Raw genomic sequence first — 13,760 nt, 5'->3', positions numbered from 1 at the left:
CTTGGTGGTGAATTGCAAAAGTATAACAAAATTGATACTTAATTCCCATTTTGATTTGACAGAGCATTCGAATGGCAAACCTGTCAATTGTTTGTTCTCATACTGTGAATGGTGTTTCCAGGATGCATTCAGAGTTATTAAAAACACGAGTTTTCAAGGTAATTCATCAAGGAACATTGGTTTATCCCATTTTCTTCATTGTTTTTTTTCTGCTTATGACTAAAATTAAATTGTTCTACTTTGGGATGTGCTTTTGAATAATTTGAGCTTCATTATCTCAGACACAAATATGTATAAATCTCTCTCTCTCTCTATATATATATATATAGAGAGAGAGAGAGAGAAAGAGAAGCCATCAAGTTAGCCCTTTTTAGTGCAAGCAGTTAAGAGTGTTCAATTATATATTCATCTAAAAGGGGAAAAAAACTTCAACTATACATAATGTTTTTGCGCAGATATTTCTTGTCAGAGAGCTCTTAATCTGGGAGGAGAAAATAGATTGACCATAGACACATACAAAGAGGAGAAAACATATGTATGCATTGCTTTAGTAATGGATTCTTGGGCAGCTATCTTCTGCTGCCTAGTGAAATACAATGCCTCATTTTGGTAGCAACATTTAAAGAATTCTGAAACATTATGTTATCAAGATCTCAGAGCTTGTCATCATTTCCTCGTATGCAACATATTTTGATACTCAGGATGGATCTCAAATATATGAAACAAGCATGTTTATGAATCTGCTCAATAGATAATGAAAGTTGGACATCAGAATTTCTTATTATTTGAGAAGAAAAGTGAGCACAATTTATGGACTACCTCTAGACTCAAAAAAAGGAAACTAGAGAGCACAATCTGGAAAAAGAAATTAACTCCTATAATCCTGCATCTAGTTAGGAAAACCACCAACTACAATATTCTATAGTTGTACAATTGATATATACAATATGGAAGAGAATCAATTCCTTCATTTACTATTGCTAAAAGTCCACGTTTTCTAACACTCCCCCTCAAGCTGGTGCATACATGTGCATTCCCAGTTTGCTCACCATGAAATCAAACATGGTACTTGACAACTCCTTTGTGAAAACATCTACAAGTTGTTGCCTTGTAGGTACAAAGGGTGTTGTAATTTGCCTGAGTTCAATTTTCCCTTTGATGAAGTGTTGGTCCATTTCAACATGTTTTGTTTTATTATGTTGAACTGGATTATGAACAATGCTAATGGCAGCTTTGCTACCATAGTAAATCTTTGTTGGTCATGAAAATACAGAATTCAATGAAAATACAAGTAAAAACAACCATGAACTTTGTGTCTACTCAAGGAAAAATTGTATTCAAAGATTGGAGGAACCTATTTTACAGCAAGGCCATGAATCTGTCTCAAGAACCAATCTAATCTCATAATTTGAGAAAGGTAAGCCTCCATTTAAACCATGTTCCTCTTCCAATATTAAACATGAAGAGTTTCTTAGTGATCTTGACATCCTTATTGCATTTCTAAAAGGTGTTAGGTCTTGTACTCAACATTCTATGTCCAATTTCGTGTCTTATAAGAATTTGTCATCTTCCATGGTTGCATTTACCTCTCAACTTTCTAGTGTGGAAATTCTGAAGAATGTAAAGGATGTTTTAAAAATTCTAGAGTGGAAGAACACTATTCTTGAAGAAATGAGGGCCCTTGAGAAAAATAAGACTTGAGAGGTGGTAACTCTACCAAAAGGGAAGACAACTGTTAGCTTCAAGTGGGTGTTAACTATCAAATATAATTCTGATAGCTCTCTACAAAGGTATAAGGCACACCTTGTTGCTATGGGATTTACACAAAGCCTTGTTGCTAAGGGATTTACACAAACATATGGGATTGACTACTCATAAACCTTTTCTTCCCGTTGCAAAATTAAATACAATTAGAGTTCTTTTATCAATTGTTGCAAATTTGGATTGACCATTACAACAACCGGATATTAAAAATGCTTTCCTTAATGGAGATCTAAAAGAGGAAGTGTATATGGATCTACCTCCCAGCTTTGATAAAAGGGTTGACTCAAAGGTTTGTAAACTACAAAAGTCTTTATATAGCCTTAAGCAAGTTTTATAGACCCAATCTCCTAGGGCTTGATTTGAGAGACTCGTCTATTTTATGAAGAAAATAGGCTTTTATTAAGAACAAATATATCACACTCTATTTCTGAAATACTCTCTAGGAGGTAAAGTTACAGTTTTAATAGTCTATGTGGATGACATTATTCTAATGGGTGATAATGTGGTTGGGATAAATCATTTGAAGAAGGGCCTAGCTACTGAATTTGAACTTAAAGATCTTGGAGCCTTGAGATATTTTCTTGGATTGGAGATAGCACGGTCAAAGAAGGGAATTATTTTTTCACAGCAAAAATATATGCTTGATCTCCTAAAGAAAATGGGAATGAGTGGTTGTAGACCTTCAAATACCTTTATAGATCCCAATGTAAAGCTCGGAAAGGTAGAAATTGGGGTTTTAGTGGATACTACAAGGTACCAAAATTTGGTTGGTAAGTTGATTTACCTATCTCACACTCGACCAAATATTGCCTTGTAGTTAGTGTGGGAAGTCAATATATGCATTCACCTTTTGAAGTGCATCTCAAAGCAGTTTTATAGAATTTTAAAGTATTTGAAGAATACTTCAGGAAAAGGAGTATTTTTTAAGAAGAATGAGCAGAGCGGAGTTAAAGTATACATGGATGCAAATTGGGATGGTTCAGTAATTGATAGGAAATCGATCTCAGAGTATTGCACATTTATTTGGGGAAATTTGGTTACTTGGAGGAGTAAAAAACAGAGTGTGGTAGCCAAGAATAGTGCGGAGGCAAAATTTAGAGTGATGACACATTGGGTTTGTGAAGTGTTATGGCTTAATCAAGTCCTAAAAGAGCTGAGACAACCAACAACCTACCGTTTGAAGCTCTATTGCAATAATAAAATTGCAACTAGTATTGCACATAATCCAGTTCAACATGATAGGACTAAACATGTGGAGATTGATAGATATTTCATAAAGGAAAAACTTGAAGTTGGTATTATATGCATGCCATTTGTTCTAACTACGTAACAATTGGCTGGCATCCTAACCAAGGGACTTCATAGACCAGTTTTTGAACATCTAACAATCAAGTTGGGCATGATAGATATCTATGCACCAACTTGAGGGGGAGTGTTGAGAATCTAGGAATATTGTTATTTAAATGTTTCTCCTTAATTTAAATTTAGTATTTATCTATTTATTATTAGTTTGAATTAGAGTAGAAGTCTATTATTATTTTGAATTAGTGTAAGAGATAAAGTTTGAATTAGAGTAGAAATCTACTATTAATTTGAATTAGAGTGAGAGATAGAGTTTGAATTATAGTTGAACTCAAATGTGTTTGTATATAAATATTCATCATCACCAATGAGGATGAGATGTCATATTTTTCTCTATCTTTATCTTTCTCAATATAGTGTTGGGGATAGACTCTAGGGGCAGGTTTGTGGTGAAGGCCATATAAGTTGATCCTAACTGGTGATAGGAAAGAAAGTTAGCTAATAGCAGTAGATGTTGGGTTCAAGTTCTAACACCTTTCCCAATGGCAATGGGAATATCTAGATCAATGTCCAATAAAGAACAAGGTTGTTTAGAGTTCAGAGAAGAGGTTGAAGATGAAGAAGAAAGAGAAGAAATCTTTTCCATACCTTTCTCCGAAGTTGAAGATTGATCGCGTGAAGGAGAATTTGAGACTATAACTAAAGGATGATCGTCTCTTTTCTTTCTAGTTTAGATCACAAACATTTTTACCTCTTCTTTGTTACCTTCTTTAGATCTAGGAGTGATGTCCAATTGCCGTTAATGAGTATTTTCTCCCCCTGACTGGTTATCTTCTACTGCCCCTGATTTTCATTCTCAATCTGTTCTCTAAAGTCAGTCTCAGCTTGTATAAATTCCAATAAACACAGTAATACAATGGTTGTAGGTTCATTTTGGGTGAGATATGACAGGTTTTCTACTCTCCCTTCCTCCTGAAAACTGACTTGAGAATAATAAGATAAGCTCTCAAAGAATTTTACATCCATAGTCACAAAGGTTCTTCTAGTGAGAGGGTGAAAACACTTGTATCCTTTTTGATTGGATGAATATCCAACAAAGACACATTTAAGGGCTCTTGATTCAAGCTTAGACCTATCTTTTCGGTGAACATGGACAAATGTTGCACACCCAAATACTCGATGAGGTAGAGATCCAAAGAAGTTGACACTAGGAAAGGCTTGTTTCAAAAGGTCAATGGGAACTTTAAGGTTAAGTGATCTAGATGGCATACGGTTTATGAGATATGTTGTTGTAAGAATTGCCTCTCCCCATAAAAACTGGGGAATATTCCTGGAAAACATCAATGCTCTCCCTACTTCCAATAGGTGTTTGTTTTTTTTTTTTCTCAGCCACTCCATTTTGTTAAGGGGGTGTCTACACATGAAGAAAAGTGTATAATCCCATTCTCCACCAAGTAAGGATTTAGGATAGAATTGAAATAGTCTCTCACGTTGTCTTTCCTAAGAATTTGAATTTGGCTATGGAATAGGGCTTGAATCATTTTATGAAAGGCTTAGAACGTTGGAGTAACTTCGGATATATCTTTTAAGAGATATATCCAGGTTGTTTAACTAAAATCATCAATGAAAGTAATGAACCATTTGAAACCATTATAAGTGTTTACTCTCGAAGGACCCCAAATATCACTATGGATAGTAGAAAAGGAAATTTCAGACCTTTTATTGCTCAACGGGAAAGATACATGGTGACTTTTAGCTAACTCATAAACTTGACATTGAAACTTTGAGACATCAACATTGACAAAGAAATCTGGATACAAAGTTTTAAGAGATAAGAAACTTGGGTGACCCAATCTGTATTGTAGGAACCAGATCTGCTCTTCATATTCTTCTGACACCTTAGAGACATATCCTAAAGCATTCTCCTTGGTCTTGGAATCAAGATAATACAGTCCCTCCTTCTCTTCAGTACGATCAATCCTCTTCCATGTAGTTAGGTCCTGAAAAATGCAATGAGAGGGATAAAAAATCATATGGCAGTTTAGAGACTTTGTAGGTTTACTAATAGAGAGGAGATTGTGAGATAATTTCAAAACAAGAAGTACAGAATCAAGAGTAAGTCTTGATGTCACTGAAATTGAACCTTTTCCAATAGTAGGTGTGAAAGACCCATCAACAACAATAACTTTTCCAGAGTTAGAATTGGATTTATAAGAATGAAAAAAAGTTTGTTCACTTGTCATGTGATTTGAAGCCCTTGAATCAATGATCCAAGGTTTGGAGTCACAAGAAGCATTAAGAGCTAAAAAAGTGTTACTTGTTTGAGCAAAGAAGGATGAAGAAATGGAAGTGTTGGCCAGGTTTAGAGTTTTCCCAAACATTTTGTAAAGAAGTTCCATTTGACCTTTGGTGAAAAGATTCTTATCAGGTTCAGCTGTTGGTTCGGGATCAGGTGTCTCCAAGGCAATGCCCTGATATGCCTTCTTGTGTGGGGCCTCAGTGCTCTTATCTCCGAGAGGGGTTTTTCATTCAATTTCCAATATGTCTCCCTTGTGTGTCTCGCCCTATTGCAATAATCACATTATTGGGTATCCTTCTCATCAGTTTTCTTCTGCTGCCACACCTTCTTTTGATCACCTTCATATTCAATCTTAAGGGCTGAAATATCTTGAGAACCATTTCCCATCGTTACACTTCTACACCCTTCTTCAGCTGTCACGTAAGGTAAAACATCACTGAGACAAGGAATGGGTTCTTTACCCAAGACTCTACCCCATACCTCATCAGATTCTGGTCAAAGGCCAGCCAGGAATCAAATACTTGGTCTCATTGTAGCATCTCTGCTAAAGTTGCAGCATCTTCGGGTGCTACCATCTCAAAATGTTGGAGGAGATCTAATTCCTGCTACAACATTATCAGATTGTTGCAGTAAATAGTTATAGACTGATCCCGAGCAGCATCCCCTTTATTGGAGTAGGTTTTTGTCACAGCATCCCACACATTTTTAGTTGTTGAAAGGTACAGGAAGGGTCGACCAATTTCAGGTTTCATGGAGGTCAACAACTAGGACATCACCATAGAATTTTCAGCGTCCCAGATTTCAAATTCTGAATCTGTTTGACAGCCCCCAAAACATACTTCATTTTTCCTCGACTCTTCAGGAATAGTTTGGCCTATTGAGACCATGAGAAGAAATTTTCTCCATTCAACTTTTCACTGGTAATTTGATAGGTTGGATTGGACTTCTAAAAATCTTTAGACATAGAGGAGTAAATTGCAAGTAAGGCCAAGGAAGAAAAAATAATAATAATAAACCCAAAGAAAAAGTGGGAAGAATGAATTCCCAAGAAAAAAACAGCGAATAAGGCTGTGAAAGAAAGACAAATCCTAAAAAGATTCTGCCTTTGATACCATGAAAGTTGGAAATCAAGATTTTTTATTATTTGAGAACAAAAGTGAGTGTAATTTATAGACTACCTTCTAGACTCGAAAAAGGGAAACTAGATTATACAATAAGAAAAAAGAAATTAACTTCTATAATCCTGCACCTAGTTAAGAAAACCACTTGCTACAATATTCTACAGTTGTACAGTTGATATATACAAGATATGGAAGGGAATAAATTCCTTGATTTACCATTCCTAAAAATCCATGTTTTCTAACAGCTAAATATCTTGAATTCCATCATTTGGACAATGTGCTTCTCTTTGTAGTCTTTTTGCTTCTTATGGTTTTCTTTTGCCTGCTGAAGAGATAGTTCTCCGATCTGACACTTTGTAGAGGTTCTTTGCAGGATTTTTATGAACTGTGGCCACACAAATTCCAGTATAAGACAAATGGGGTAACTCAGGTGAAAGCACCTAGTATCTTTAATCTGCATGTGATCAAATTGGCTATACTCCTGTTGTTTAAGTTTAGTGACAGAAGAATAGTGAAATCCACAATTGAAAGATACGTTGACCTGCATGGTCCTGTAGTTAACTCTAAATCTCTAATTGCAATGTAAATGCACTTAGAGGAGTAAATGTTCCCTCCTCAAGGCTGCAGTGTGTGAAGTCTCTATGAGCATTCAATGGGAACTCCTTGCTCTGATCTGATGAACTTTCCTGGTGCTAACTTCTTGACAATCTTTTAGCAACATGTTGCTCATCTGCTTCTGTTATTGGCAACAACCTCAATCAAAGTCCCACATAAAGGAATTTGATGCTCCAATATTTCCTGAATCTGTTTGATATATGGGCAAACTATATCGCTTGTGTCGCAAAAAATTAAGAACCGTCCTTTTGCTTCAGCAATGCATCTGAGATTTATTACCGAAGACAAATCAGATATAGAAAATCGTTACTTGTGTGTCATGAAGTGTTTTTAACTTTCCAAACATGCTATTTCTCAGCGTCGCTGGATTGTGGTGAGCAATCCTAGTTTATGTGCTCTTATCTCAAAATGGCTTGGAACAGAAGCTTGGATCCGTGACATTGACCTCTTAATCGGGTTGCAAGAATTTGCAGCAGATGCTGATCTACATCAAGAATGGAAGATGGTACTTTTCAGCTTTGATATGCATCCAATTGCTCTGGAGACAGTAATTCTTTTTTTAACTGTCTGGTCATGTATTATACTGATTTTTTACTTTTGATGTGTTAAATTCTCTGTTGTAGGTCAGAAAGGTTAATAAAATGAGGCTCGCAGAATACATTGAAGCAATGAGTGGTGTGAAGGTTTGATTTAAAACATTTTCCTATTATTAAATCTTCCATGTGGCTTCATTCCTTGTTTTTCTAATCTTATGGGAGCTTCCTTGTGAACTTATCCCAGAAATGGATCACCTTCAATTGCAGGTCAGTTTGGATGCAATGTTTGATGTGCAAATAAAGCGAATACACGAGTACAAAAGACAATTGCTTAATATACTCAGCATTATCCATCGATACGACTGCATAAAGGTATTTTGAATTATGTTTCAAGTTACAAGATTTATCTTCTGATTTCGAAAGAAATTTGAATTTATTATACTCATAATTCAACTCAGCAAAGCCTTAATCCCAACAACTTTGGATCAGTTATATGCATTCTTCTATGTCATTCAGTTCTATCTAGAGCTGTATCCAGTTAATATGGAACAACCCAGTCCTTTTTGGGTAAAAGCAACAGATGCCTTCACAAAAGTAGACTACCTAGCTACATGTTCAGAAGTCTGAAATTTCAGTCCCATTGCTAGTCCTTTCTTTAACATATTTTTATCACTGTAAACTAACTACTTTTAGTTAGCATTTGGGATTTTGTTTATCCAGAGTTATGGTTTGGATGAAATTCTGAAGCACCCGAAAACCAGTGTTTTTAAATCCACACAAGAGATTATGTAATGTTGCAACAATGCCTATTCTAATTAAATATGAACTTTAAAATACCAATCATAAATTTTACTAGGCTTATACAACTTATATAGGCTTTTATTTGAAATATTCACTTATTTTGTGACAGAATATGGAGAAGACTCAGAGAAGGAAAGTTGTACCTCGTGTCTGCATAGTTGGAGGGAAAGCTGCTCCTGGTTATGAAGTTGCTAAGAAGATTATCAAACTTTGTCATGCTGTAGCAGAGAAAATTAATAATGATGCTGACGTTGGAGATCTTCTCAAATTGGTAAAAGGCATTTATGTGTGGGCATGCATTCTGACATGCGTACTATCTAATTTATCTCCTAGAATTGGACTCAGTCCTCCCAAAACAGAAATGAACACAAAAGGAACCTATGGGGCATATGCTCTAAGCTCTAGGATATTATTAATCCACCACCAATCTTCCTTGGCCATTCTTGCTCATGTAGAGACCACTGCCATTTTTGAATGGTTCCTTTGTATTGAACAGTAAAAGCCACCCAAAGAGAAAATGTCTAATCCATTCTGCAAGCCCACAACCAGACAAGGAGATACATTTAAGGATCCTTCACCAGAAGCATTGCCAGGAAATGTTTTTGAATGAGTTCACATCCCAGTATGAGTTGTAAAGAGTTTTTTTTTATAGGTATTATGAGAGTTGTAAGAGTTGGGAAAAACCCATTGAAATAAAATGCACATGGATGTAATAAAGGTTGATTTGATGATGAAATTACTGGTTGATGCCAACATATAATTAAAATTTTTTACCTTAACCTTCCTTTAAATTGTTTTGCTTTGATTTAGATTGCCTGTTATATTGATTCATTTTTGCTGTTATGCCAGATATTTGTCCCTGATTATAATGTTTCTGTTGCTGAATTGGTAATACCAGGGGCTGACCTTTCACAGCACATAAGGTTTGTTAGTTCTGCTCTATGCAAATTGGATATAATCCTTAGTTTCAATCTCAGGTCTCTTCTTTAATTAACTTGGGTGGCATTTGGTATGGCTAAAAGCTTAATGCTTAATGACTTAGGATGACTAAATTTGAATTTTTGTGAATCTGATGACTTAACTTATTATGTAATCCTTACCTTAAATATCAAGGTTGTTTGGTAAAACCCACTTAAATTGTTTTTGAAATTATTAAATTGACATATTTACCCTCATGAATATTATTTAATGAACATATGAGAGATAAATAAGGAAAGAAAGAGTTGATGGTAGTGTCAAGAGCTGAAAAGAAGTTGAAAAATCTATTTTGATTAAAAAAATTAATTTGTTTAATTTATTACTTTAAATTAATTTTGACTTTAAGTTTTATTATTAAGGTAAACTTTTTTTTTTTTTTTTTTGTCTTAAATTTGAATAGACTCTAAGAATAAAGTTGATTGTTTAAGCTTAAATGATATGTTTGTGTTTACATGTTAAAAACACCTTAGAATTAGTAATCCAATGAGTTTACCCTTACAAAAAATAAATATTATGTTTGTTCTTATTTTATGCAAGTAAGATAGAATATTTGAAAAGTAATAATTTAACAAAAAAATAGTTTAACATTTTCCAAATATCTCAAAATGCTAAAATTTATTAGACCAATAACAAAATTATAAAATAATTATTACAACATTCGATGATAGAGCAATGGTGGTGGAGCAAAGACCGATGATCTATGACGAGTGGAGTGGTGAACGTCAATTAGTAAAGCATAGAGAGGGTTAGATTCGAATTTGGGAGAAAGAAGACAAAAATGACTTTTTAAATTAAGATGAAAGTAAAAAAAAAAAAAAAAAAAAAAAAAAAATCTTTTCTATTAAGACAAATTATTATTTTTTTTTAAAAAAAGCGATAAGTTGAAAAAAAAATTCAAAAATGTCTTAAGTCAAAAAGCAAACAAGCCTTAAGTTTTTTTTTTTTTTTTTTTTTTTTGAGAAATAACAGTATAGTATATTAAGATAAGTAAAAAAGTACAAATAAGTACAAAGAAGGATGGATGAGAGATCGTCCTAAAGGAACACAAAAAGAAAGCAAAAAACCTTAAAGTCCAAGTACAAATAGTAAGCCTTAAGTTATCTTACTAAACATACTTAAAAAGCTTAATGACTTAAGTTATTAAGTTCAGCAAATGCCCCCATGGACCTATGCTGTCCTACTTATTAGCATGTACTTTTTTCCTTAAACCCATCTAAATGAAGGATTTAAACCAATTGAATCTCTTGCCTTTTTCTAAGTCATTGTTTTCTTGAGAATCTGTACATTGTTGTATAAATAATCCTATTTTGAATCTTGTGCAGCACTGCTGGACATGAGGCATCAGGAACTGGCTGCATGAAGTTTTTGATGAATGGTTGTTTACTTTTAGCTACAGCAGATGGATCTACAGTTGAAATTATTGAAGAAATAGGAGAAGAAAACATGGTAATTTCCATTTTAAATGAGGTTTACAAGTTTACCCTTGGAAATGAAATTTTGTTTGGCTCTTTGGAAGATCCAGGTCATGGCACTTACCACCCTCATAGGCTTGTGATGACCAGCCTTTGTGTGTGGATACTGTTTGCTTTGGACCATTCACCCACATGACTTTAAAATGCATCCATAGCTCATCCTCTCATACAAAACCGACAACATCGGAGGTGCAACTGTCATCATCCACCTTCATGTGTGGATATTGTCCACTTTGAGCAAATTGCTCTCATGGCTTTAAAACATGTTCAAACAATTTAGGGGCATTACCCCTTATGAATTGCCAGAATTTTTCCTTCCTAGATGATGTAAGATGTCACATCTTAGTGTTGGAATCTCTGGATTACTTAATTCCCAGCCTTGGATTGTTGGGGTGCATGCAAAATATTTTAGGAATCTTTAGATCTACACAATAAAAGCATTCAAAATTTTGAACCTTAGATCTAGGTGCTCAAAAAAACATACTTGTGATTTGGATAATCCCATATCAGTTCTTGTTGATAAAGATACATCGTATGCATCGTAGATTATGCAAACCAAGAGTTTTTCGTCCAATGGCTCTTTCCTCAAATCCTAGCACACAAGAGGGTGGAATCGTCTTAAAGGGTTGGTGGCTAGGGCTATCCTCTCTTTGGAGTGAATAGGAAGACTAAACTTAAGTCCTAAACCCTAAGGGGAGTTTATATAAGCTTCCAATAGGCTTAAATGACTTGAGTTTATTTTGAACTTAGGTCACGTAATTCAACCCACTTGGGTTCTAATTGATTAATTAGCCTTATTGGGTTCTAATTATTCAATTAGTCTAGTTTAGAGAGACTATTCACAAGCTCACACACAACCTTGCCTTTTTACCTAAACATCCTTATACACACATGAATAAAGAACCTAACCAATCCTTAAAACTTGTACTACTAAGGAATATGATGTCCTATCGGGGACCACTGGGACTTATAGGAAAATACTAATTCCCTCATAATATAATTTTGAAGTTGACTTAATATCCCATTACAAAGAGTCAATTGTATTCCAATATCTTACATTATTACAACAAGATATAACTCGGGTCCATAACATACTATCCACTGCATACAAACTCCCCATGAACTGGTGTTTATAATCTAACAAGGTATGTGCTATTAACCTCTCAAGATTATCTCTTCAATTGTTGAGTTAAATATCCTCCTATTATATGATCAACTGACGTACTCTAACTCACAAAGAATACATGTCAAATTCTAATTAAGGAATTATTGTGGCCATAGATTTCATGATCGCATGTCCTTAGGATCACCCAAGGAGACACATTATCTTAAATCCATGAAAATATTATGGTGTCTATCTTGAGAATACCTATTGTCAGATCAACAGTGACCCAATCCATAGGAAATATATGACCCTAAGATCAAAGCCACTCAAGATCTTAGAATTAACTCAATATTCTCTCAAGGTTGAGAGCCCATACAACATAGTAAATTGGTGAAGTCATACTCGATAGCCAATGTTATAACTCATCATAGGTTTTGTCCAACGTGCAACTATATACACTAGTGCAATCACCATGAGAAACTCATCTTGATGACTAAGACTAATGATCTCTCCAAATAGATGGTGGTGCACTACAGTCTCAAATGGATTGCCCAAGTCACAAATCATCAATCTTGTAAGGAACCCATGACTTGGATCTTCCATGCAACTTTTAATGCACCAAAGTCATGTATAATGTAAGTGATGTTAGCCTGAATGCTCAACATAGATATTTCATAAATATATAAATATGGGATAGTAAAAAAAGAACCAAAGTTATAATATAAATATTAGTGAATTTCATTGTATTGTTACATCATATGATGCTTTTAAGGGCTCTATCCAAACACTTAGTACTAGTGGTATGACTATTTAGGATTCATTTAGCCAAGTCTACATAGTTGGGTTAAGGTTTATTAAGCTTGGGTTGAATCCAAACTCCAAACTGAAAATTTTTCAGACTCCCTCCAACTCTTCTCAAGCAGAGAAGTTTACAAGTCTGCAAGTGTCCTTTGAAACTTAAGGAGGCCCCCTATTTATAGGGGTTAAGAAATCCTCTTCGATATTATTCTGCCTGGGTATTTTTTTTTTTTCTTTTTTCTGCTTGGGAATTTTTGTCTGTTGCTAAATATTAAAGAGTTCCAATGAATGGTCATAGTTCCATATAGATCTATTCTCCTCATGCCAGCACTGGCCATTGTGAAAAGTTGAGGAATCAGATATTCTCTATATTGCAATTAATTTCACTTTCTAAGCCAATTCTGTTGTCAGGTTAAGTGAATCATAAAGTACTATCAAACTTCACTCCATTGTAAAGCCAACACTGGATAGTTGGAGTGGTGCTTGCTGGTTCTGGTTCTATCATTATTTTTACATTCACTCCCATGCAAATAATACTTTCACTTGAAGCACTATCTAAAAGTAAAGAATGTGCAAAATAAAATCTGAGGTTCGTTCAGTAAAATGAATCTTGAAATTTGTTTATCATATACGTAGGCATTATAAAACAAAAACCTAGACAGAACATATAAGAGGAAGAAAAATTATGTGTGGTTTTTTTGTCCTTTCTGGAACTTGAACCCTTATCCTCTCCCATCCCCACCCTAACCCTTAGCCACTTGAGCCACATGCATCAATAGGCAAATAACGCAAATTGTTGGAAACTGTATTTTGGAGTCTAGCAGAGTTGTGCATATATGCATTTTGATGAGCATGAAGGCTTTCTAAGCGACATTCTCTTGTGGTCTCTGCTTATGACTTTAAAAGCATAGCTTCAATCAACCAATAATTTTGTGTTTTCTTCCTAAATTAATAAAATAATTTTATGTT

General features: G+C 34.6%; 1 protein-coding gene across 2 annotated transcripts in view; it reads left to right on the top strand.

Annotated features, from left to right (window-relative positions):
• LOC100264186 (uncharacterized) overlaps window positions 1-13,760 on the top strand; it is a 49,298-nt gene that overhangs the window by 33,990 nt on the left and 1,548 nt on the right. Inside the window, exons 12-19 of one of the 2 annotated variants that reach the window (XM_010657152.3) lie at window positions 63-158; window positions 6,860-6,916; window positions 7,460-7,606; window positions 7,725-7,784; window positions 7,905-8,009; window positions 8,548-8,709; window positions 9,288-9,361; window positions 10,739-10,862. In XM_010657152.3, the coding sequence (XP_010655454.1) occupies window positions 63-158; window positions 6,860-6,916; window positions 7,460-7,606; window positions 7,725-7,784; window positions 7,905-8,009; window positions 8,548-8,709; window positions 9,288-9,361; window positions 10,739-10,862 (825 nt within the window). The remainder of the gene's footprint in view (window positions 1-62; window positions 159-6,859; window positions 6,917-7,459; window positions 7,607-7,724; window positions 7,785-7,904; window positions 8,010-8,547; window positions 8,710-9,287; window positions 9,362-10,738; window positions 10,863-13,760) is intronic. The other variant, XM_019222582.2, reaches the window with a different exon arrangement.

This window comes from Vitis vinifera, chromosome 10 (genome assembly GCF_030704535.1).
Source record: "Vitis vinifera cultivar Pinot Noir 40024 chromosome 10, ASM3070453v1".
NCBI classification, from domain to species: Eukaryota; Viridiplantae; Streptophyta; class Magnoliopsida; order Vitales; family Vitaceae; genus Vitis; species Vitis vinifera.
The sequence above is the reverse complement of the archived record's forward strand: the minus strand, read 5'-3'. Positions and strand labels throughout refer to the sequence as shown.